General features: G+C 42.9%; 1 protein-coding gene across 29 annotated transcripts in view; it reads left to right on the forward strand.

Moving 5' to 3' along the window:
- Positions 1–26695, forward strand: part of MACF1 (microtubule actin crosslinking factor 1) — a 328483-nt gene that overhangs the window by 151981 nt on the left and 149807 nt on the right. For 18 of the 29 annotated variants that reach the window (XM_027059599.2, XM_053211857.1, XM_027059590.2 and 15 more), the window contains 12 exons: positions 17312–17478; positions 18272–18384; positions 18485–18591; positions 19006–19125; positions 19279–19374; positions 20025–20152; positions 20241–20334; positions 20499–20653; positions 21438–21714; positions 22679–22807; positions 24060–24137; positions 24756–24917. In XM_027059599.2, the coding sequence (XP_026915400.2) occupies positions 17312–17478; positions 18272–18384; positions 18485–18591; positions 19006–19125; positions 19279–19374; positions 20025–20152; positions 20241–20334; positions 20499–20653; positions 21438–21714; positions 22679–22807; positions 24060–24137; positions 24756–24917 (1626 nt within the window). Of the gene's footprint in view, positions 1–5388; positions 6553–17311; positions 17479–18271; positions 18385–18484; positions 18592–19005; positions 19126–19278; positions 19375–20024; positions 20153–20240; positions 20335–20498; positions 20654–21437; positions 21715–22678; positions 22808–24059; positions 24138–24755; positions 24918–26695 lie in introns of those variants that run through there. The other 11 variants (XM_053211819.1, XM_053211837.1, XM_053211821.1 and 8 more) reach the window with 4 other exon arrangements.

Below are 26695 nucleotides of genomic sequence, written 5' to 3' on the forward strand. Positions count from 1 at the left end.
CAGCCACCAATCTATTTTCAGTCTCTATAGATTTGCCTATTTGGGGCAATTCTCATAAATGGGGTCATAGAATATGTGCTCTTTTGCGTCTGGCCTCTTTCACTTAGCATTAAAATTTTGAGGTTCGTCTATATTGAGGCATGTATCAGTATTTCATGCCTTTTTACTGCTGAGTACTGTTCTATTATATGTATGCACCACATATTTTATCTGTTCAGCAGTTGATGGACATTTGGGTCGTTTCCACTTTTTGGCTGTTATAAGTTATGTTGATATGAGTATTTGAGTACCAGTCTTTGTGTGAATGTATGTTTTTATTTCCCTTGGATATATACCTTGAAGTGGAATTGCTGGGTTGTATGGTAAGTTGATGTAAAACTTTTTAAGAAACTGCCAAACTATCTTCCAAAGTGGCTATACCATTTTACATTCCATCAGGAAGGTGTGAGGACTCTTACTTCTTCATATCCTCGTCAAGATTTGTTATTGTTTTTCTTTTGATTATAACCATCACAGTGGGTATGAAATTGTATCTTTTTGTGGTTTTAGTTTATAGGAAAGTGTATTTTTTTAATGTTTTATTTATTTTTGAGAGAGAGAGAGGAGAGGATGAGTGGGGGAGGGGCGGAGAGAGAGGGAGACCCAGAATCCCAAGCAGGCTCCAGGCTCTGAGGTTTCAGCACAGAGTCTGACACGGGGCTTGAACCCACAAGCTGTGAGACCATGAGCTGAGCCGAAGTCGGATGCTTAAACCTACTGAGCCCCCCAGGTGCCCCCAGGAAAATGTATTCTTTAACTGAATTCCACAAACATTTACTGAGGTCCAGCTATGAACAAAGTCTTAGGTAGAGTCTGTGGGAGATACAAAGTGAACTAGACACAGACTTAACCCAGGTTCAACTGAATAATTCAGAGAAACACCATAAAATAGCTTGATAGAGGTTTAAAGAATCAGGGAGGTATGAGCCAGGGAGATGGAACACGTATATACTCAATAATTATCAGCAGTTACTGGTAGCAACTTGTTACAATTATTAACAGACCTTATAATTACCATGGCTTTTGACTTAGCCCACTGTTCCCTGCCCTGTTACATATTTTACCAGAAAATAAAATACTTTTGGTTTCGTCTGTCTTCTGCATGCATATTGGCTACCTGCTATTCCCTGTTTGCTATTTCAGCATAGCTGAGTAACTACTTTGTTTTGTCGTGGGAAGCTCTGCTGCCAGAGTATTTTCTCAGATGCAAGTAACTACTAATTCCTTTTCTTTGCTATTCTTGATGGCTTGGTGTTTGTCTGTATTAGCTAAGTGTTTGGGAGTGTGGGGAAGTTCCCCTTCTTGTAAAGCTTCTGGTTGGCTGATAAAGGGTTATATAGAGGCTCCATCATCCTTGTCTCAGAGAGAATATGACGTGTCTCTCGCTAGTTATGTATTATTGCGGTTTTCTAGTCTTTTATTATTGAGTGTCTATTAGCTGTTCTCACCAAGGACACCTGCTACATAAAGCCAAATAGAAATGTAGAGTAGAGCTATCAAATGTTAGGGGATCAGTAAAATAGTCATTATAATCTCTGTTGTTGGTGCTAATGAAACATTTCCCATACAACCAACTTTCTTGTTCCTTCTGACCTCCCCAAGTAAATACTGTCCTGAAGTTGATGTAGATGGTTCCCGTATATGCTTTTGTGTCTTTATGACAGATGAGGTATTCATAACGGTATGTGGTGGTGTTTATATGTTTTTATAGTTGATATAGATTCTGTCTTCTATATATCCTTTTTTTCCCTTGTTTATTTATTTTTAAGAGAGAGAAAGAGAGAGTGCGCATGTGTGCAAGTGGGTTATGGGCAGAGAGAGAAGGGAGAGAGGATCTGAAGCGGGCTCTGTGCCGAAGGCATTCATTGCTACAGTGAACATGTGTGTACATGTGTCCTTAGGTTTATAGGAAAGTGGGTTTTTTGGATAGGTACCTGGACCGGAATTATTAGGTCATACATACACTTTTCCTTTGTTTTGCCAAATTACTGTCAGAGCAGTATGTGATGCATAGTGTTGTGTTGGATAACACTACTGTTTTAACATTTATTTGCTGTCTGGATCTCTGCAGTAGGGTGCCATTTTAACAGTGGATTTTGTCTCTTGTCCTCTTCTTTTCCTGGCTTAGAACAGGTACTCAATAAATATTTGTTAAGCGAATGGATATTTTATTAATTTGATCTTCTCAAAGCTGGGAGGTAGGTAGACCAGATAAATAGACTGTGATGGCTATTTTCCAGTGCTGGCTGTTCAGATGAGCAACTGAAACAGAATCCAACTGACATTTTTGGATTATACTTTCAGATCCTAATAATAGGATTTCCTGTCCCTTGGTTTTGCCCAGACCTGTATTAATGTTAGGATTTATAATTTATCTAAAAGATGAGTTCTGAAAGTCAGAATCTGACAAAATTAGCTTTCTGACTCTCAAATGTTTATTAAATACAAGGGTACGTCTAGCACTCTGAAATAAAAAAAAAATTCAGGGGAGTTAGGGTAAAAAGTGGTTTTAGCTGGTAGATGTGAGCTTTACACTTTTGTGCACTTTATGGCACTTAGTGGTTGGCCTATAGATGAGGCACCATTCATGTTTGTGGAGTGAATGAATGAATGAGCTCGTTCACTCTGGCTGTCTCCATGTAAGAACTGTGGGCAGTGAACAGTTAACTAGAAAAAGCCAAAGCAGAAGACCTGAAGAATGTCTGTGCCCTAGTCTCTTCCTAGTCGCCCTTAGTCAGCTGCTTTGCCAGAAGGCGGCACCCTATGTTGAGAGCTCACGTGAGGTGAGAAAAAAGGTACAGGGTGAAGTCTTAGTGATCAGAGTTGACTTACTTAGTGAAATAGTGGAAGCAGAGCCCCTGTTAAGAAAAACAAACACCCGAACTTTGGGTCTTAGAACATATCTACTTTCTTAAGAGCCTAGTCAAGAAAAAAAGAGTATATTAGGACCCCAGTGGTGGTGATGGTAGAGTGTCTCCTATCTTGTTGCTTAAGTAACAAATGGGAAGAAAAGGGATTTACTGAAGACCAGGAACTGAGCCAAGCACTTTATAAGGCATTACCTCATCGGCCTTCTCTCACCCACTTCCACAGGTGGTAGTATCCACATTTTACGGGTAAGGAAACTGAACCACCTAGCAAGTTAGTTACTTAGCTACTAAGTTACTAGAGCTGGGAATTTGAACCTAGGCCTCCTTTACTGAAAGCTCTGCTCCTTCCCTAGGCCAGTTTTCCTCTGGGGCAGAAGGAAATGAAGGCCCGATCTGTCCAACATGGGCAAGACGTTTAAAAAAGAAACGACTCCCATAAATAAATATGCCAAGTTCTGTCAGGCCCCCCCCCGTCAGCAGCAGTCAGATAAAGCAGCTGTCTCTCTTGCCCCTGAGTTGATCAGTTGCAGGAATTTGGTTTGCTTGTATTTCATGAAAAATATTCAAGCTTCGGCCCTGGGTGTGTACCTGAGAAGTTCCATAGTTCGTTCTGTTTGGTGGAGGAGTGAAGGCTGGTGCTTACTTAGAGAATTATACTATGATGTGAGAGTTTTTTGCTGATTATATGGTCTCCTGTAGTCTGAGTTTCTCTCCCATCCTGGTCTCCTGGTCTCGTTTCTTGCTGTGGATTATGATCACCATAAGATGGTGCTGCAGCTTTGCGCTCAGCTGTAGGAAAAGGCTTGGGGAGAAACACCTATTGCAGTGGAGGCAGATGGGTCTCAGTAAGCAGTTATGTAGGGGCTGCTGCCTTCGGGTTTCTTACTGCTTTCCTTCCGTGCAGGGCATTTTTCAGGAGAGGTGGGTAGCATTTACATAGAACCAGGCAGGCTATTTTCCTCTGCTGTGTGGTCTGGATCCTTTCGGTATAGAATAAACAGCAGGGAAGTACAACCTCTTTCCACTCCATCCAGAGCCCCTTAGGCTGTGGTGTTATCTCATCTGTGAAACACTATACTAAAAATTGGGGTGGGCGAATCCCACTGACATAACAGGGTGATTTTTTTAGTCCAACTTTTTAGACCTTTAATTCAGACTTCCTGCCCTGCTGCAACTTGAGTAAAAACCATCTGGGACTCATTTCAGCAACTTCCTCTCTTACTCCCAGTGTTATCTGTTTGGGTCCTTGGCCCATGTGAGTCTAGTGGACAATTCAGAACAGTGGGTATCTTCCTGTTTTATTTAATTGAGGACAGACCCATCCCTGCCACAGTTAGAACATAGCATAACATGGAGTTGAAATTAACAATCTTAAATAGGAGTTCATGGACTGGCTTTGCCACTTATTAGCTGTGTAGCCTGGAGCAAATTAATCAACTTTCTTAAACCTCCGTTTCTTTACCTGTAAAGTAGTAGTTTTGACTCCATATGGTTACTGTCAGAATTAAATGAGGTAATCCATAGTTTAGCACAGTGCTTGGCACGTAGCAAATGCTGAAAAAAATGTTAGCTGGCGGCATCAGTGATTACTGGTGAACATTTGTGTAACTATTGTTCAGCAGAGGTGGAGCTTCTCTCTTGTATTTGGAAGCCGTATCCTTTTTACAGAGCCTCCTTACACAATACTCAAAAACGATTTCCCAGTGTCTCCTCTGTGTCATTGGCTAACAGAATTAACAGATCTCTCTCTCTCTCTCTCTCTCTCTCTCTCTCTCTCTCTCTCTCTCTCTCTCTCTCCTGTCTCTCTTTTTGGGAAGGCGAGGAGAGAAATAAATGCTGTAGGAGGCTAGATCTTTAAGCCTGTGTTTCTTAACTGTGAGGAGTAGGTTCGGGTCTCTCTTCAGGTTATAATTTGTTTAAGATAATTTTATTATTTCTGATCTGAAAAATTTAAGCATCTGTCTTCATTGCTTGATATTTTCTTCTGGGTATCTGGCAGAACAATTGAAATCTCTTTCCTTTCAGAGTCTGGGGGGGCAGTGATAATGGCAGCGTCCCCAGCCCTGGTTCTTCTTGGCCCTTCCCTGCCAAGGTAGCGGCACGCTGGTTTGCTTTCCCCTCTTCCTCCTCCTCCTCCCTTCACGTTACCTTCTTCCATGGCCTCCCTTCTTTCCCCTCCCTTTTCCCTTTACTCTTACATCCCACCCCCTCCTCCTCACCCTCCCTAGTCCCCCCCCCCCCCCCCCCCGCCTGGTTTCTAGCTCCTTTTTGCTTTCTGTTTGTGTTTCTGAGGGCAGTGCTCCAATTACCTCATATTTGGAGAGAGGAAGCTGCAGCCAATCCGGTTTCTGTCTGCTTTTAGGTCAAGTGATTTCTGAACTGCAGTGAGATGCTTTGAATTTGTCTTGTTGCAGCTCTGAGCCTGTAAGATGGCTGTCTGAATCGGCAGCGGCTGGGAGAGACAGAGAGGCGGGGAGGGAGGGAGAAAGAATTGGAGGGATTGCCAGCATAGTGCATGTTTTTAAATGTGCATCTAATCCGATGAAGCCAAGGTTGGGATTTCTCTGGGATCCCAGGACCGGCTTAGCTGCGTTTTTGATGAGATTAGGAGAGGAAGGCGATGGGAAATTCACTGGGCTGTGTTAAGGAGCCGAAAGATTCAAGAGCTATTCCGGAGAAGGCTCCCATATCTCCTAAGAAAAGAGTTCGGTTCAAAAGGAAGTGGAGGGGGAAGAAAACCCCTACTCCAGAGGTATCTCATGAGGAGGAACCCTTGGAAGGAACCACAGTAATTGAAGAGACAGAAACCCTACCGAAGTTAACAGTGAGTCTCCAAAAGGAGGAAGGAGCAGGAGGGACAGAGCACCCCCCCTCGGACATTTTACTGCCTCGGGACTCAGCCCCCAGCTCAGGGATGGGTGCTCAGGGGATGATCGTGCAGGTGAAGGAGAGATTCCAAGGGGAGATCCAGACTGCTCACCTTTTGTTGGAGAATGAGTCATCAGTTGCCGGAGGGGTCTGGGATTCCCTGCAAGAGGGGAGGACTGTCATCGCTCACCTGCTTGATAACCCGGCGGAAAGGAACTGTGAGAAGTCAGTGAGCCAACTGGTGGAATTTCCGAGGACGGCGTCCTGCAACAGCAGGGCTGTGCTGCTGCCTTTGCAAGGGGAGACTGCAGTGGGGAAAGGAGGTGCTCAGCTTGGACTTCGGAGCGGCACCTTCCCCCCGCCAGACCACCCCACCGATGCAGGGTCTCCAGACCAACTTTCAGGGGTCCAGGGTGTGGGGGCAGGAACCGCGGGTATTTGCAGTGGCCCTCAGACAGGTGCCTGGATTGCAGAGCCTTCTGTCCCTTCATCACTGCCGGACCAGTCGAGAGGTCACAGATGCACAGAACCTGCCCATGTGGGTCGAGTGCCCCCCCAGGGTCCCAGACTGCCTACTTCTCAGAGTGATTTATCCATCAGCGGCAGGACTGTGAGCGTTTTGCCCTCCTCCTCTGGCTACGGCAGTGACGGGCCACACTTATGCGGGATCCAACCTAGAGACACAGAGCCTGAAAAGAGCTCCACATCCTTCTCTGAAGAGGATGGCACCCTTTCTTTGGAGGCAAGTCACACCCCACCATGGGGTCTTGAGGAGGTAGGTGGGCTACATTCACATTTGGATTCCTGGCCCTCAAACTTACCAAAGTGGAGTGTGCTAAGAAGTGAGGATCCTGGTGCTTCTTCGCGGACTTACCCCCATGTCACGTACCAAGAGTTAGTGACTGGGTTTGGCAAGCGGAGTCTATTTCAGATCTGCCCCTTGATGCTTGAAACCAAGTCTCGTTGTCTCTGGGGAATCCCTGATTCCGGGTAACCACACAGCATAATTGCTCGAGCTATCTGGCGGGGTTATCTTTCAAAGTGCAGTGCTAGGTAGTACTTAACTTTCTCAGGCAGGTCTGTTTATGAGCATCCCTGCTACAGGAAGTTGTAGTGTGGTGGCTGAAGGGAGGCCTAGCTGAATCTCCTAAATGAATGCAGAAGGCATAGGGAATGTGGCAGGGGTTCGGGCCAAGGCAGCTGACCCCAGTGTGATTGCTCTTCCCTGGAGAGTGATGTTCTTACGAGGGCTGATGTAATCCCACTCCTATGGGGACACTGCTAATGACAACACCCATTCGGTATTTGTATAGGTGGAGAGGGCTGGTCCTCCATGGGTTCCTAATTGCAGCATTAGAGGAAAGGGGCACAGAATTATCTGGAGCTTAACTCAGAGAGGAGGGGTTAGAATAGTTTGAAGGTTCAAGGCTAGAAAAAGTTTGTGTTCTGGGTGGACTTGTTTATGGCTTGAACAAGTTTTTGTTGTTATATTGAAGGCATAGGTGTCCGTGGTGATGGTGGTGGGCACTGTGAATGCTTCTAGGGTCACGGAGTAAGTAGGAATTCAAGAGATTTGGACACAGTGAGGGAAAGGGGACTAGCAAGACAGTGGGCGGCACAGGATCTTGTATGTAAGTCTGTGATTGTGTAGGTGACTGAAGTTATTAATTCACCAATGAGTAAAGAACTTTTGTTGGCATATCAGCTTCCTGTGGTAGAAGAAATAAAAACTTTAGGATCCCAGTGCAGCAAAAGGTAGAAGAAGAAATAGGGCATTTTCCTTGCCCAGGGATGTGGCCTCCGTTCCGTACTGGTGCCCTGCATATCAAACCCAACAGCATGAGGCTGAATAGAGACACAATGTCTTGTGCTTGATCTGTGCTTAAAATGTCCTCTTTGGGGATGAATTTCCTCCATCGATAGGCTCATGTCAATCCCCTTTGTTATTATGGAGTTTGAGGACTCCCAACAGCTGGAAGGAAATGTGGCCATTGAAAATATTTTTTATGGGGTACCTGGGTGGTTCAGTCGATTAAATCTCCGACTTTGGCTCAGGTCATGATCTTGTGGTTCGTGAGTTTGAGCCCTGCTTCAGGCTCTGCTGACAGCTTGGGTTCTATATCTCCCTCTCTCTCTCTGCCCCTCCCCCACTTGTGCTCTGTCTCTCTGTCTGTCTCTCTCAAAAATAAATAAAACATTAAAAAAAAAAGATGCTTATTATATGGTTGGGCAAGAGTCTAAGGAGACCTTAGGCTTTTCCGTATAAAAGTGTGTGTGGGTGTGGGTTGTGTGTGTGTGTGTGTGTGTGTGAGAGAGAGAGAGAGAATGAGGGAGAGAATGAGAAAGAGAGAAAGAGACAGAGAAGGTGGGAAGGAAAGCAGTGGAGGCTGCTGAGGTGGAGTGTATGAGTATTTGAGCTCTTTGTATGGAGTGGATATAGAGCAGTTTTGCTATAAACTGCTCTTTTTATACCATTAGTATTAAAGCTGAGGTTTGGAGGCATCATAATGTTTTAGGAAACATGCTTGTAATTGTGAGATTTTCAGAAAGTTTCGAGTGTAAAATTTTAAAGAACTCCTAATGAAAATCTATTCCTGATGATGGTCCATAGGCGATCAAGGCACTTCTATTATGGGATCTCCACAGAACAGCTCTGTGCAGAGTCTTAAAGAAAAGATTGGTGGCAGAAACCTTTTCTGTAGTTGGACAGTATTGACAGCAGTGTGATTCTTTTGCTGTTTTCAATATGTGAATCAAATTGGTATGTCATATTTTCTGGGCATCCCATCCCTTCAACCCTTCCAGAGCAGGCACAGCCAGACCACTGAGTTATAGCCCAGGCTGAAAAGTTCAGTGACTGAGCATCAGCTCAGATGGCCGACACATTTCTGAGGCTCCTTGCCCATCGTGTGAAGCAGGGACCACAGACTGACCATCCCATATCACAGATAAGAAGTACCTTCTCAAGATAAGTGTGAAATCCCTTCAGAATGAAAGTCCTGTAGGCCAGGAGGCCTGAATCCCTCACTGATCTCTACAGGAACTTCTTCAGGGAGCTGCTCCCTTATCAGCGTGCTGTTCACAGGCCTCGAGGACAGCAGCTACCAGGGAGACAGAAGCAGCGTGTTCTGACACTGCAGGCTTCCTGTAAACTGTGGGTTGAGACCCCAAGTGGGAGCATCTAACAGGAATGTGCATTCCCTCTGCTGAGGGTGATTGCCCTGGGAGGACACAGGGGTCAGAGGAGCAGCTGCTGCTGGTCACACTCCAGCTCCTTCCTAAAGAGGAGACAGCTGGCAGTTCCATAGACTTGATTTTTTTGTTTGCTTTTTGGTGCTTCTTTTGTTTCTAATATGTTAGAGTAGTAACCCTCTTCAGGAAACAGTTCAAGTTCTGGAGTGCTGCCTGTCCTTGGCATAACTTAGGCTTTATCGTCTCTCCTGTTGATTGCCCAAGGTGTATTGACAGACATGGGGCCAGGGTTGGGTTTGCTGTGGCTGGACACAAACTTCGCAGTGGGTTTTATTTCTTTTAGGGATAGAGAGAAATGGGAACTGACTCTGATTCTTGCCAAGTGTGGGGTTTATTTTGTTGTTTTTTGAAATTTTATTTATTTATGAGAGAGAGGGAGAGAGAGAATCCCATGAGATAGAGAGAGTGAGAGAGGAAGGGAGAGAGAATGTGGAGCTTGAGCTCACGAACCATGAGATCGTGACCTGAACTGAAGTCAGATGCTTAACCGACTGAGCCACTCAGGTGCCCCGAGTGTGGGGTTTAGATAATAGAAGACAAATGGTCTACTTTACTGTTCACCTGTTATAGTTGATACTTCCCTTGTCAGGAAATAGTTAACACAGAAATGGGATGATAGGGACCAGCTAACAAAAATGGTTTTCAGTTTTCAGAATGATAAGTGGACTGGGATTTGGAGCTGGGTCGCAGTGTCAGGCACAAGCCTTCTCTCAGGAGGACTCCCTACTGCCAGCTGCCATCAGTATCCAGAATACCTGGCTTACTGGAACAAGGAAAATTACTGACAATCCCTTCCTTCTCCCTGTCTTGGCTCCCATGCCAGTCTCCTGTCCACACTGTTAGTGGGTTCTGTTGAATGAAGAACATGGCTGTATACCAGTGTCCTTGCCATGAGCCCTTAGAGTCCATACAGATTTGAGTGATAGTAAGGTAACACTGTGGGCTAGAAATGATGAGGAAATTGGTTGGTATATTATTTTCTGGGCTCAGCCTTTTCAGTTTACAAGTATCCCTTTCCCATGTCTCCTCTTTAATTATAGGGAATTGTTTTACTAATATTGGCGAGGAGAAAGCAAAATTAACCAGATGATCCTATTAGACAAATGTAGCAGTTAAAATCACAGTTAAGAAAGAAGCTTTGGTTGGGGCGCCTGGGTGGCTCAGTTGGTTAAGCCTCTGACTTTGGCTCAGGTCATGATCTCACGGTTTGTGAGTTTGAGCCCCCTGTCGGGCTCTGTGCTGACAGCTCAGAGCCTGGAGCCTGCTTCGGATTCTGTGTCTCTCTCTCTCTCTGCCCCTCCCCTGCTCACGCTCTGTCTCTCTCTGTCTCAAAAATAAACAAAACACTAAAAAAATTTTTTTTTTCTTTTTAAGAAAGGAGCTTTGGTTAAGAAAGGACTTTTTTCTTTTTCAAAAATTTATTACTACGGGCGCCCAGGTGACTCAGTCGGTTGAGCATCTGACTCTTAATTTTGCCTCAGGTCATGACCTCATGGTGGTGAGATGGAGCCCTGAGTTGGGTTCTGTGCTGGGCGTGGAGCCTGCTTGGGATTCTCCCTTTGTCTCTCTCTCTCTATCCCCTCCCCAAATAATTGTTATAAAGAATCATCATGAGGGGCGCCTGGGTGGCTCAGTCGGTTTAGCGTTGACTTCAGCTCAGGTCATGAACTCATGGTTCATGAGTTCAAGCCCCACATCTGGCTCTGTGCTGACAACTGAGAGCCTGGTACCTGCTTTAGGTTCTGTGTCTCCCTCTCTCTACCCCTCCCCTGCTCATGCTCTTTCTCCCTCTCTCTCAAAAATAAATACATATTTAAAAAAAATTAAAAAAAAAGAATCATGAATTTTTAGGTGTAACAGTGGTGGTATGGTTATGTTAAAAAGAGTCCTTATGATTTAGGGACACCTGGCTGCCTCAGTCATTAGAGCATGTGACTTCTGATCTCAGGGTTGTAAGTTCAAGCCCCACGTTGGGTGTAGAGATTACTTAAAAATGATAATAATAAAAAAAGAGTCCTCATGCTTTAGAGCTACTCACTGAAGTATTTATGGAAGAAATGCCATGTGTGTGGGTTTGCTTCATAATATCAAGGGAGCATGAAGTGGGTTGAGTGTAGATGAAATAAGATTAGCTGTGAGTTGAAATGGTGGAAAGTGGGTGATGGGTACATAGGAGTTCACTAGATTGTTCAGTTTCTTTGTGCATGTATTTGAAACTTTCCATTTCAAATGGTAAGTTAAGAAAAATAATGGTAATAGTTGCATAATGCATATTCTGAAAAAGGATTAATATTCAGAATCTATGAAATGTAGTATAAGTAAGGTGGTTAGGAGTGTGGAGCCAGATCGTCTGAATTTGAATTCCAGCTCTACTACCTACTAGCAGTGAACCTTGGGGCAAGTTACTTAACTTCTCTGCGATATAATTTCCTTATTTGTAAGTTGAGGATAACAGTAGTATATACTTTGTAGTGTCGTTGTGAGAATTTTATGAATTAATACAGTGAAGCACAATAAATGCTAGTTATTAGTAGTAGTATTTAAAGAATCCCTACAAATAAACAAAAAGGTAAACACCCTAGTAGAAAAATAGGGGAAAACCCAGGAATAAACAATTCACTAAAAAGGAAACCCAGATGCCTCATACACGTCTCTGTCACTAGTAGTAACCAACGATATACATATCAAAACAAGATAGTATTTTATACCCATCAGAAAATAAAAAGTCTGAAAATACCAAGTATAGATGAAGATGTAGAGTGATGGAAAAAAATCTCTTCGTGCATGAAAGTATAAAGTGGAACTACTGTTTGGAGAGCAGTTTACCAGTATTTAGTAGAATTGAAGGATGTGCATATTTTATGACCTAGGGTTTAGACCCTGAATTTGAATGCTGAAAGGTGCACCCCATGACTGTTGCCTAACTCAGGTGCTGGTAATAAACACAGCTGCAATTAGATCCCTGTAACCAGCCAGGCATCTGTAGTGAACAACCACACTATGCCCTCACCTGCTTCTTGGATGGAAGTTTTCAGTCCGATGCTGTCTCTGTAGTGGAATGAGGTCTGCTAGGAACTTCAGGACATGAGAATCAAGTATCTGTTTGCTCCCTACATCCAGTCCTGTTCTCTGAGACGTATATAGACTTACAAAGTCCAAACTCCTCAGTCTGATATTCTAACCCTCCATAATCTATCTGACTTTCTCTCATGTCAATTTTCCATTTGAACGTACCTTTTTTTTTTAAGTTTATTTATTTAGTTTGAGAGAGAGAGCACACACGTGAGAGCATATGAGTAGGGTAGGGCCATCGAGAGAGAGGAAGAGAGAGAATCCCAAGCAGGCTCCACACTGTCAGCACAGAGCCAGATGTGGGGCTTGAACCCACGAACCGTGAGATCATGATCTGAGCTAAAACCAAGAGTCAGATGCTTAATCAACTGAACCACCTAGGTCCCCCAAATCTACCTATCTTACCAGGTCAACCCCTTAACCATCTTTTCCAGTTTCATCTTATTTCAGCTTCCAGTCTTTGTTGGCATCTACCTTCTACCTAGAATTCTTTTCTTCTCCCTGTCCCTTCGATAACATCCTTCAAGGATGAGTTTAAATCACACTTCTTTAAGTATGATTTTTAATCCCTCTAACCCAGATGAATTTTCATTCTGCTGAGCCCCTGTATTGGATATTACTATTTACTATGTTACAGTTGCTTCTTTGGGGCCTTCAGCATAACTTTTTCATGTGACCCTCCCGTCCCCCACATATGGCTACATAGATGGTAAGATTTTTGTTTCCCTCCAGAAATTAGCCTTCAGAAAAGAGGGATTCTCTTTGTCAAGTTTTTCTTGTTATTGGGCCCCCACTGAAAATACAACTCATGAAATAGGATGAATGAATTTGTGTCACCATCTGCTAGTTTAGTCGATAATCAACTTTTATAGGGACCAACTGAAATAATTGGTTAACCAAAAAAGACCAAAAACTTAAGAAGGCTTTCATTACAGACTATTGTTTTACAGACTATAAACCTCCTAATTTGAAGTGTTGGATGTAATTGTGTATAAGTCTTAATCACATTAAAAACTTTTAAAAAATCACTCACATCACTTATAAAAAACACAGCAAGTGTTCACATTATGGAAACCATAAATACCAATAGAATAAATAAATGAAAAAAAAAAACCTAATCCAATGTTATGCAACTAGATTCTTGTGGCTGGGGATAGAATTTCCAGTGACAACATGGATTCAAAAAAGTGCTGTTGTGTCTCAGAAATTTTAATAAGAAATGTAGGTGAAGTTTTCTAGAATATTCACTCAAAAAATAGCTTTAGTTGTTTTTTTTTAATAAATACTTACTGAATTATTAGGAACACCTTAAGTTTCTAGATACACTTCAGAGAAGGAATTAATTGAGCCTCGGAAAGCATGGGTTGAAAGAGACTTCAGGTAGACACGCATAGTCTCTGGGATGGTGTTGAGACTGTCCTCTCTCTCTACATGGCTCATTTTTAAAAACCCAGATGAGGGGGAGAGCTCTCTGACACTGAAGCCGGGTTTCTGTATTTGGAAGATTAAGGTAGAAGCTTCTGCATAGCCCCAAGGACAGCACTGTGTACATCACATATGAACGTTACATGAAGAGATGGACAGAAGCCCAATGTAATTACTGAGATGGTTGTGATGAGAATCCTATTTTTCTCATCCAGCGCAGTCTAGGAAGGGCCCTAGTCCAAACAGGGTATTTTTCCTTTCCCTGAGGGATCCAGACATTTCCCTGTTTCATTATAGCTGTGTGGGAAATCTGAAGTAAAGCTGTTCAATGAACTATTTTCAGTGCAATATACAAAAATACTGTGATAGGATGCCACCAGAGAGATTGACTGATTGTACTGGGCATAAAATACCCATTAACTAACTGGGATTTTAAAAAAATAAATAGCCCAAATACTCAGATTTCATCTTGTGTATTCAAATTGTATCCCTTTTCACTTCCACCTGTCCTGTTCCCGGCAGTGTTTTACCTTACTGTGTCTGAAGCGGCTGCAGTGGAAGTGCTGGGATCTGTCAGTGGTGAGTGGTATCTGGCCACTGAAATCAGCACATCCAACTTTTGGTAAGGAGAACTGGAATAGAATTGGTATCAGGGAGGAGCTGTTGTCACTGCAGTCACAGGATGATAGCTTGGGTACCATGATCCATTGTTGGGCCCTCAGCTTTGCAACTCTGCTTTTTTTTTTTTTTTTTTTTTTTTTTTTTTTTGGTACACTTGTTGTTGACTGAGTTCTAGGGGATTGATTCACAGTGATCATACTGGCTAGAGATTAATTGATGTAAATTAATTAATTTACAGTATGAATTATAACTGCCAAGTGGTACAGTATTTGAATCGACCACTCTGTGCATTTTGTCGCTTTAGGATGTCTGTATCGTGAGCAAATAATAATGGAAGGTTGTCAGCTGAACATGGAGTCAGAGCAAAGAGGCGGTGGGTAGAGAGGACAGATTTGCAGGCTGATCTTACTAGCTGGCATCATCAAAGTTTGGCAGCCTGATTTCTCCTGTAGAAATACACCTGTCAAGGGGACAGGAATCCTGGATCTGCTGGTTAGGCCACCATTTCACCATCACTGTCTTGGAGGCAGCACTTATGGCTTTCCCTTATCCAAACTCCTTGAAGGCAACCCATGCTCTTTTGTTCCCATAGCCTTTCTTAGGCATCTTAGTAATATTTAGGGGTCTTCAGCTTTCTTGTATACTCAATAAAGTATGAAAGTTCTTGGCCCTGTTTTTTTTCCCCTGAATTTTAGAGTATCTTCACCTGATTTAATCTTATCTGCTATGAGTTGAGTTTGTAAATTTAGTATTCAGAGACTTGAAAGTGCCTTATTGTTGATTGTTCCCATGTACTGACGACCAGGGAGGCTACGCCATTCACAGTGCTGCACCTGCTGGAGACAGCTAAGAGACAGGTGTTCTGTTGACATGCTTGTGCCTTCCCTGCCCAAAGCACCTGGCCCCCAAGTTGTTCTGGGCATGGTGTGTTATTATGATGGAAAGGAAATGCACATTCTCTAGGCATATTACCTACATCGCTTTATTTAATCCTTATAATGACTGTATGATAAAGTTATTGTTTCATCTTAAATATAGGGAAGATGGGGTGCAAGAAGCTTTGGTCATTTATTTATGTGAAGTCATGTTCCTGGTAAATACCTCCTTTCCAGTGCTTGTCTCTCTGACTCAAAGGCTTTTTCTTTTTCTTATTGATAAATATTGTTTTGTAGCTTTCATTATAAATGTAAAGTATGTTCAGTATTTAAAGCCTGAATAAAAGAAAAGTAAAAAGAGAATAAAATTATCCGTAGTCTCACTCCAGGAGAGACAACCATTGTTGATACGAGCTCAAACTTGTTTGGTTATACTACAGACTGTTTTGAATTCGCTAATGAGTAAGTTTGCTGTCTAAAAAGTAGCCTGTCTTGGGATTCTATGTAGACCTTACCCTAAAATACATTTGTTTATTTTTATTGTTTTATTTTTATTTATTTTTTTTTAATTTTTTTTTTCAACGTTTATTTATTTTTGGGACAGAGAGAGAGACAGAGCATGAACGGGGGAGGGGCAGAGAGAGAGGGAGACACAGAATCGGAAACAGGCTCCAGGCTCCGAGCCATCAGCCCAGAGCCCAACGCGGGGCTCGAACTCACGGACCGCGAGATCGTGACCTGGCTGAAGTCGGACGCTCAACTGACTGCGCCACCCAGGCACCCCTATTGTTTTATTTTTAAACTAAATAATCATTAATTAAATGTGTTAAATGTCCAGCATATAACTAACACAACACTAGGTGCAGTGGGTGATATACGGAAGCAACGTGATCGCTGAGTTTCAGAGTTGGAAGTTTTTCTTTCACAACATCCCCGCTTCTTCTTGAACATGCCCTGTGTCGAGGAGCTCTCTCTCTCTTGGGGCTGCTCTTGAATTTTAGATAGTTCTGATTGTCAGCTGTGGTACTGGCTCCCCAGGAAACCTATATAGTCTTGGGGAGATAAGATCAAATGTATGAAATAATAGCCAGTAATTCAAGATAGTATTTAGTGTTATGTGGGAGTAAGAATTGGAGGAAGACCATCATCCATACAAGGAAGAGCAAACAGAACTCTGTTGAGCATAGCCCTATGTCTGGGCTGGGTGCTGTAGTATATAATCTCGGTTATCAAGCAATCCTGAGAAAAGGTAGTAGGTATTATTTATTCCCACTTTACAGATGTTATGACTGAGGTCCAGCTTACAGTTTTTGAAGTTGAGATTCAAACCCAGGTCTGCATGGAACCAAAGGCATGTACTTTCTTCTCTCCCAAACTGTCCTCTAAGTAGTTCCTGTGCTGGATTTTGGGGGTTTTGTAAACTAACATGTTTTCTTCTTATAAAAATGTACATGATGTACAAAATTTGGGAAAGAGAAATATCACCTATAATGCTACCATTTACGAGATACTTGTGATGATTCGTTTGGTGTCTTTCTCTCCTGTATTTACCCTTGTTTACCCTCATGTACATATATGCATTTATCACATACCTTGTGTGCATGTATATGTATGCATATATATGTATGTACATATGACTATATATTTAGGTATTCTGTATATCTTTTAACAAAACCGCTATTAAATTGTTTTGTTTGCGTTCTTTTTCTTTTCATAACATACGGTGATCATTTTCTTTTGTTATTAAGATTTGCCAAAGCATACCTTTCTATAGTGCTACAAACAATTCCACCCTGTGTATGTGCTATTAATTTGTAACCAATCAATCCCTTATTAGAGCTTAAGCTCTATAGCTTTTTGCTGTAACATTTATCATATGTTGGTAAGCATTCTTGTATAAATTTTTTTGGTGTGTGTGTCTCTGATGGTTTCCTATCAAGTATATGTGTATTTTAAGACTTTTGATTCAAAACTTCATCTGGAGGAGTTAGGGCATGTGTATTCTCACTGGTACAATATGTGAGAATGTCCAGTGTTAGGTATTCTCTCCAGTACTAACTAATATCATTACAAAAAACTTTCCCTATTTGATAGGTGAAAAATGACCTCTCGTGGTTTTAATTTGTATCTCTGACTACCAAACAGAGTGAATATCTGTTAGAGTTGTCATTCAAAGTTGTACCAGCCTTCGATCTCCCTCTTCTTCTAAGAGCCATATGCATGAAGAAGAGAAGGCTAGAAGGCTTCTTCTTATTTATGCTAAAGTACCCGTGCCATATCTTTTGGCAGATCTCTGACATCTACATTAGTGGAGAATCAGGGGACATGTCAGCCAAGGAGAAGCTTCTCCTGTGGACCCAGAAGGTGACAGCTGGTTACACAGGGATCAAATGTACCAACTTTTCCTCCTGCTGGAGTGATGGGAAGATGTTCAATGCACTTATTCACCGATACAGGTAAATGCAGTGGGATTTCACTGTGCCTGGAGGAGCTTCTTCTCATCTTGCTTGCAATAAGTTATAATGCCCCTTTTTCCCTGAACCAAGGATCAACACTCTGACTCATTTTCTCACTTCAAAAAGGAGTATGTATTGAATTCCTGCTACTCTAGGCACTGGGTACAAACACCAGGGAACAGAACCACAACAGCTCTTGCTTTCATGGAGTTTATTTATTAGGCAGTGAACAAAGAAATGCATTCTGTTATATGGTGGTAAGTGCAGTAGAGGGGTAGAGAGTGATGGGGTTTGTTGTACTTGGGACGGGTGGCTGGAGATGGCCTCTCTGATTAGGGTGCTGGAGCAGAGCTGTAAAGGAGCGAGCCACACAGTCCTCCTAGGGTCAGAGGGCTTCACTTGGAGGAAACAGCAAGTGCAGAGGGTCTGAAGTGGGTGCTTACTTGGAGTGGATGAGGAATAGCAGCTGGCTGGAGTGAGATGAGTGAGGAAGATAGGAATTTTGATGACAAAAATTAAAATTATTGCACTCTTAATGATCATAAACACATCCCAGCTTTCACCCTATACTGGCTTTCCCATAAAATCCAACCAACCTGCTGTTATGGGTTTAGGATGAGGGAGCACTGGGTTCCTGGCATGTAATTAAAAATGGGATTAGTATCTTTCTAAACGTCTTGCTTTCTCTCTAATGTAATTAGTGTGTTCCAGCTCTGGGTACTTCTAAGAGGTTTGCTTTGTGTGAACTTGTGTGATGTATAGGCCTTTCACGTGTCTTGGTGGACTTTTACAGACCTGATCTGGTAGATATGGAAAGGGTACAAATCCAAAGTAACCGTGAGAATTTGGAGCAAGCTTTCGAAGTAGCAGAAAGACTGGGGGTCACCCGCTTACTGGACGCAGAAGGTGAGAGTGGACCGGTGTTGAGTTTGTTTGGCTTATATTCATTGTCCTTCTGCTGGCAGCTCCCTCTGTTCTAAGAAATTTCTTTCCCTTTTTCTCTCAGATGTGGATGTGCCATCTCCAGATGAAAAGTCTGTGATCACTTACGTGTCTTCAATTTATGATGCCTTCCCTAAAGTCCCTGAGGGTGGAGAAGGGATCAGTGCTACGGTAAAAGAAAACTTCCCTAAAATACCTTCTGGCTTTGATATGTTTGGGCGGAATGCATTGATTAGACTTTGTTTCTCAAGCACTCACTGTATGCGGAGCACTTTTGTACAGAGCAAACTGAATCCACATCATCTTTATACGTGGTCATTGTCTTTGGTCCCTGGGAATGAGTCCAGATATTGCTAATTTTGTAGCATCCAGCATAGACTATTCTAGTGTCAGGAAATTGAATCCCATCTTGAGAGCCCTTGAGGAGCTCTGAAACTGGGACTCCACGCATTAGGCTGAGCAGCTGTGTAGGCAGTGAGAGGAAAGGGATTTTATGTGGTTTGGGGTGGCCTGAGCTACTGTCTCCTGTGCTTGTCTTGTGTACCGCTAATCAGAAGGTGTGTGATATCTACCTTTTGGCAATAGGAAGTAGACTCCAGGTGGCAAGAATACCAAAGCCGAGTGGACTCCCTCATTCCCTGGATCAAACAGCATACAATACTGATGTCAGATAAATCTTTTCCCCAGAACCCTGTTGAACTAAAGGTAAAGTCACAGACCTAAATTGTCTTTTATAAAGTTCAATGCTGGGATTAAGCCTCAGAGCTCGCTGCTGCTGGCTCCTGGGGTGAGGTGGTATACAAAGTGAGTCAGGTTGCTTGCATGCATCCATTCATTCACCAAATATTAATTTTGTAGGCACTTTATAACCAATATATACACTTCAAAGAAACAGAAATTCTGGCCAAGGAGAGAGAAAAAGGAAGAATTGAGGAATTATATAAATTATTAGAGGTAAGGAAACTTACCCTTTGCTGATTCTTGGAGTTTGCTGGTTTGCCTGATTGTTATTTTTTTGTTAGATTGCCGGCATGCTCTTCCCAACCTGCATTAATAGCAATATTCTCAGGGTGACAAATCAACATCACTTTTAGTCTGGTGTTGAAAATTTATGGTAAATGGGTACCATCATCCATCTGTATTTTTGAAAGAGGCTTTTGAAAAATGACATTTATTCAGAAACACTGAGTTTTATGAATGAGTTTTCCTGTTTTTCAGAGGGAAGCGAATCCCCTCCCTAAGATGGAAAGGAGAGAGACTTCCATCCATATTTTCACTCCTAGAGAATTTGAAGCTGTAGGTTTGAGTGTTTGGCCTTTCCAGAATGGGAGTTAGTAAGAGGACAGGTGGATTTATGGAAAACGTAGAAGGAATGAAAAAATTTAGAGCAGCTAGTAGTCCCTGTATTTTGGAGATGGTTTCTTTGCTCTTACCTCGAGGTGAGGTACTGCTAAGTACTCCGTTCTTTTCTCTTATTAGACAACAGGAGAAACTGCTGATGGCTGGGTAAATATGCAAGAAGCCATGTGTCAAGAACACGTAAAAGTGGGCCTGAGGGCACGGCTGTGTTTTCGGACTAAAAGAGTGTCTCTGGGATTTTTCAGGTGTGGATTGAGTTTGGCCGGATTAAACTGCCTCAAGGTTACCACCCAAATGATGTGGAGGAAGAATGGGGAAAGCTCATCATCGAGATGCTGGAGCGAGAGAAGTCGCTTCGCCCAGCTGTGGAGAGGTGGGCTCAGGGCCTGACGGCAACCTGATGTTACCCACCCGGGCCGCTTTGAGCCCAGCACGTGACTACGGTTTTTATCTTATTATAGGCTGGAATTGCTGCTACAGATTGCGAACAAAATCCAGAATGGTGCTTTGAACTGTGAAGAGAAGCTGACACTAGCTAAGAATACACTGCAGGCTGTGAGTGTCTGTGTTGTCTCTCCCCTTCTCACCCTGTGCGCTGATGGTCCAGATTCACGATTGAGAAATCCAGCTGTGTCACTTCCTCACACACGCGGCTCCCTCAGTCCTCGTGGGTGGGGCACTGGCATTCTCCCCCTCCTATTACTCCTTTTCTGTCTTAGGACGCTGCTCACCTGGAATCGGGACAACCGGTACAGTGCGAGTCAGATGTCATCATGTACATTCAGGAATGTGAGGGTCTCATCAGGCAGCTGCAGGTGGACCTCCAGATCCTACGGGATGAGAATTACTACCAGCTGGAAGAGCTGGCTTTTAGGTGAGGAGCACGGGGCTCAGACAGAGGGCTTGCTTATCGCTGAGGCTCACAGATCAAGAGTCTGGCACTGAATCTTGTAACTTGGGTCTTGGAGGTCCGTGTCTTGGTGGGGATACTACAGGTATGTGGAGCAGGAAAATTCTCATGGTGGAGGACACTTGCCCCTTATTGCAGGCCCTGCCCACTTAGTACCTGTAGGATTCCCTAATCACTGTGGCCTCTTATAACACCCACACATATTTCAGGGTGACCTACTGGGATGCAGTACCACATCTGGGTTAGAACTGCTGCCGATTGAACGCATCATTTTGTAGAGAAAACTAAGACCCATTGAGGGGATGGGCATCACCTAGGTCACGCAGTTTGTACAGGACCAAGACTAAGACTCATGTCTTTTGGTCCCTAATCCATGTTTATTCTGTTGTACCATCCAGGAGTTACATAAACAGATACTGGTTTGCCTCCCTCCAATTAACACTGTAATTTGGCATTTGCCTCAACAACTCTGAACGACGAAGATGTTAAAACCACCTTGTGTTCCTATAACACTTCTTTTTTCAAAACACTTTTCCTGATATAATCTCATTTTTATTTTTACCTCATCCTTGTCAAACGGATAGGGAATATTTTATCTTTAAAAAGTGCGTTTCAGGGGCGCCTGGCTGGCATGCAACTCTTGATGTCAGGGTTGTGAGTTCAAGCCCCACATTGGTTGTGGAACCCACTTAAAAAAATGTGTATTATAGATTTAAGTGTTTTCCTTTTTTCTCTTACTCCATTTCAGGGTTATGCGTCTGCAAGACGAGCTGGTCACCCTGCGTCTAGAGTGCACAAACTTGTATAGGAAGGGCCATTTCACTTCACTTGAATTGGCTCCACCCTCTACTTTAACCACTACTCATCTGAAGGCAGAACCCTTGACCAAGGGAACCCATTCTTCCTCTACCTCCTGGTTCCGAAAACCCATGACTCGGGCTGAACTTGTGTCTATCTCATCCTCTGAGGATGAAGGCAATCTTCGATTTGTGTATGAACTACTGTCTTGGGTAGAAGAAATGCAGGTGGGTGTATGTCCCAAATGCTTATGCAATGTGTTAAGGTTTACTGGACCCAGCAGCTTGTCTAGGAGTGCCAGGATGCTCTGTGCCCCTTGGGTAAACTCTAAATTATTAATGCTGCCTGGAACCCAAGCCCCCTTCTCAAATGTTAAATGGGTAGGGTCAGCTCAAATCCTCAAAAGTCCCACACCGGATAGCATAGGCTTTTCTGATTGGAAGCCCTTTGGGAATCATTCTCTTCAGTTAACTGTACTCTAAGTGGAGCTCATGGGAGAAATTACAGTCTATAAATCTCAGTTACCTTTTCTGAAACTCCCTCATCAGCAGAGGAGCTTATCCCTCACTCTTTGTTGTTGGTCTTCCCTCTGGAGTTTAAGCAGTGCTGTGCCTCACAGTTCTGAGGGGCTGTGCATGCATGTATTCCAGAATAGTGGTTCAAGTTCGATACTGTCCTTTTTATCCTTCTAATGCGTTTGTTTTACATGAAATTCTTCCCATACCCTGATGGCCGATTCCCCATGTAGCAACAAATAAAAACATCCAAAGACAAGCTATTTAAATATTACCTGCCACTGGTCAATAGTTGATGCCATGAATGAAGTTTAATATTTTCAGATATTTCTTTCTTATATCCACTCTGATTGTGAAATGCAGAGCTTCATAATGGAAAATGCCTAAACTATAAAGTTAACCTTCAGCCTTTGAAAACACCTTTCTGGTTGGTGAATTCAGGAATGTATCCTGTAATGCGGCAACAAAAGGCTGCCCCTGCTGCAGGAGTTGGAATTTAGTCTCCAGCTCTTTGGGGTGATAATGGCATGTTTTCCTATAAGAGGCCGTGATGGAGATGGCTTCGGTGTCCTCTTGCCCAGTCTCCTACCCTCAGCCCCCTTGCCCAAACATCAGTTCTGAAAATTTTCTTTTTTTACTGATTCAACCAATGAAATACATATCTTTTCTTTTCCAGATGAAACTGGAGCGAGCAGAGTGGGGCAATGACCTGCCTAGTGTGGAGTTACAGCTGGAGACACAACAGCACATCCACACCAGTGTGGAAGAACTGGGCTCAAGTGTCAAAGAGGCCAGGCTGTATGAGGTGTGTGCATTCAGAATCCATCACGGAGCGGGGTGCGGTGGGGTGGGATGGGTAATGGGGTAGCGTGCACAGTGCAGCTGTCTCTAGGGAGATGGAGGCTCTGGAAAAGAATGAGAACCATGAGCAGCACTTTCCACCAAATTCCCTTTCCGCATCAAGTGTCTCTTTTGCTCTTTGAAATGCCCTTATGAGCAAGGTATTTTTATTAACCCGTTTTTACTAAAAGGAGTAGCAGTTCTGAAAGCTAAGGTCAGAATCAGTGCATGGTGGGTGCAGTTTCCAAACAGTCCTGCTCCAGAACCTCATCTTGTTTCCACTTCACCTCCTGCCTGTAGGGTGTGCTGGAATAGAAAAACTACTCACTCAGTCTCTCCCTCACTCATTCTGTCTTCCCATTTGTAATTTCAACTTTCCCCTGCAGAAAAGCAGCCGAGTAGTTTGGGAATCATCAGGCATAAGTTTTGCTAGAAACCTCCCAGAGTTACTGGAAGCACAAAGTCTCTCAGCTGTGTTCACTCCACTAAACCGTCCCTCACTCATGGCTGCCCCAGGCTTTATTTTTTATTTTTATTTTTTAAGTTTTTATTTAAATTCCAGTTAGCTAACAGAGTAATATTAGTTTCTGGTATACAGTACAGTGATTCAACACTTCCAAACATCACCTGGTACTCATCATAAGTGCACTCCTTTTTTTTTTTTTGGAATAAAAATATTTTTTTAATTTCTTCTTTCTTTTTCTTTTTTTTTAATTTTTTTTTTTTAAGTTTATGTATTTATTTTGAGTTGGGGTGGGGAAGGGACAGAGAGAAGAGGGAGAGAGGGAGAATCCCAAGCAGGCCTTGCAGTTGTCAGTGCAGAGCCCGATGTGGGGCTCAAGCCCACAGACCATGAGATCATGACCTGAGCCAAAGTTGGACGCTTAGCTGCCCCCACAACAAGACTCCTTAATCCCAATCACCTATTTAACCCGTCCCCCTACCTACCTCCCCTCTGGTAACGATCAATTTGTTCTCTAGCATTAAGAGTCTATTTCTTGGTTTGGCCCATAATTTTTTTTTTTTTTAATTTAAATTCAAGTTAGTTAAAATACAGTGTTTCTCCAGGCTTTAAAACCTGACCCAGAGATCTGTTATCTCAACTTCTGTTTCTGGGGTAATCAGTCCCTAACTATGTGCAGACATAGTTGAAAACATACTGTACATATAGTTTACTTACTCTTTCTCTAATACATCTTTATTTCATTTTTTATCAGGGAAAAATGTCCCAGAATTTCCATACCAGTTATGTTGAAACTCTTGGAAAGCTGGAGACACAGTATTGTAAACTGAAGGTGAGTTTTGACTCTTTTGTTCTCTTCATGGACTGTCTAGTTCCTTCCAAACAACTGTCTTCCCTAATTCAGAAAGTCTGCGGTTTGGCCCTGTTTTGGTTTTCTGCTTATTAGGTTATATCATTTACTGTGCAATTGTTCATATGTATTACAACATTTTCTCAATTTTCTTAGTGGATCAGAAATCACTGCCCCAGAAAGTTTAAATTAAGTAGAACCTGTCCCAGTTTCCGTGTCTTACCAAAGCAGTGCCTGTATATGCTTTGAGACACCAGAACAAAAAGTTTGAGGTTGGCAGGAAGGAGACTCTTCTTCTATCTGTTCTTCATTCCCATCTTTCAAGATTGTCCAGAGTAGGACAGGCCTAGGATCATTCTTTATTCAGGGAACCCCACAGAAGCCTGGTGAGTTGTAACTTCTTGCTAGGATTGACCAGGGCTCTGGGAGTCCTGTGCTAAACTTGTACTAAATTTAAATTTGAGTCCATGAGGAGCACCCAGAGATGAAAAATCAAGGCTAAATTTATTTCCTGCATTATTCTTTGCTTTGATGTCACATGTGCTATCTTCTACAGATGAAAGCCTGGCAGTCTAACCGTGTAATCCCTGCTTTGTCTAGGAAACTTCCAGCTTCCGGATGAGGCACCTTCAGAGCCTGCATAAATTTGTCTCCAGAGCTACAGCTGAGTTGATCTGGTTGAATGAGAAGGAGGAGGAGGAACTCGCATATGATTGGAGTGACAACAATCCCAATATCTCAGCCAAAAGAAATTACTTCTCTGTGAGTCTAGCACAACAGACCTGTCATATTTATGTAATAGCAGAAGGAGACAGAGAGAGGCTAATCTTTTGAGAACTTGGATTTCTGGATTTGCATTCTTCTGGGTAGAAATAGGAACCCCCTGCTTAATGCATCTGTGCATGTGAGAAGTGTACATGGAGAGAGGGGAAACCAAGTCCTAGAATGAATTTACTTAGAGTGCGTTTAGAAAGGCAGTGTCTTGGACATTGAGAGTATTGGACTGCAAGTCGAGTTGTTTCAGAATAGCTTTGTGTTTAGGATGGTAGGCTTTGGAGTGAGAGACCTGAGTTCCAATTCTTACTCCTCCACTAACTGGCTCTGTGACCTTGGGCCAGTCATTTAATCTCTCTGGACCTCTGTGAAATGGGATTATAGTATCACTTCAAAGACTTGTATAAAAGATTGACTAAGCTAATATGGGCAAAGCATTTAGTATAGGGCTTACTGTTGTTTAACTGAAGCATACTCTTGGCTTTTCATATATTCTGAATTCTGTTAAATTCATTTAATAATTTTTTGGTCAAATATCTTCATTTGTAAGACGGGAAGGGAAATTGAATATTGGACAACGACAACATTCGTTTGTTCTTTTTCAGTCAATACAATGGGGTTGTTTTCTTTCTAGGTGTATTTCCACATCTCAGCATTTTTAAAGCTATTATAAACTCTATGCAAATAGGAAGCTTTTTTTTTTTAATTTTTTTTTCAACGTTTATTTATTTTTGGGACAGAGAGAGACAGAGCATGAACAGGGGAGGGGCAGAGAGAGAGGGAGACACAGAATCGGAAACAGGCTCCAGGCTCTGAGCCATCAGCCCAGAGCCTGACGCGGGGCTCGAACTCCCGGACCGCGAGATCGTGACCTGGCTGAAGTTGGATGCTTAACCAACTGCGCCACCCAGGCGCCCCAAATAGGAAGCTTTTTTAAAAAAAATTTTTAATGTTTATTTTTGAGAGAGGGAGACAGGTAGAGTGTGAGTGGGGGAGGAGCAGAGAGAGAGGGAGACACAGAATCGGAAGCAGGCTCCAGGCTCTGAGCTATCAGCACAGAGCCCGATGCGGGGCTCGAACTCACAAACGGTGAGATCATGATGCACAGAGCCCGATGCGGGGCTCGAACTCACAAACGGTGAGATCATGATCTGAGCTGAAGTCGGATGCTTAACCGACTGAGCCACCCAGGTGCCCCAGGAAGCTTTTTTATTCACACTTACTTTAGATACTTTTAAATTCCATTAGATTTAAAGAAATATAAACTTCTGAGGGCCCCTGAGTGGCTCAGTCGGTTAAGCATCCGACTTTGGCTCAGGTCATGATCTCACCATTCGTGAGTTCGAGCCCCACATCGGGCTCTGTGCTGACAGCTCAGAGTCTGGAGCCTGCTTCGGATTCTGTGTCTCCTCTCTCTGTCCCTCCCATGCTTGTGCTCTGTCTCTCAATAAGAAATAACCGTTAAAAAAATTTTTTTTAATAAAAACTTCTGACTAGAGAATAGCATATGATTCTTCTAAAGTAAAGAAGAAAGAGTAAATGCTCTAATGCAGTAAACTGTCTGAGAATGGAAATCAGGCTATGATAAAGATAAAAAGAAAGTGCTTAGAAAGAAGGGATCAAATGTGACAGCAAGGATCAGCACCCAGCTTTATAGAAAAGCTAGCATCTAAATTGGGTCCTGTAGTGTTAACAGAATATAAAACCAGAGGAGGGCACTGTAGGCTGAGGGAATAGTCTGAGCAAAGCCAGTGAGTCACTGATTG

The sequence above is a fragment of the Acinonyx jubatus genome, chromosome C1, assembly GCF_027475565.1.
Source record: "Acinonyx jubatus isolate Ajub_Pintada_27869175 chromosome C1, VMU_Ajub_asm_v1.0, whole genome shotgun sequence".
NCBI classification, from domain to species: Eukaryota; Metazoa; Chordata; class Mammalia; order Carnivora; family Felidae; genus Acinonyx; species Acinonyx jubatus.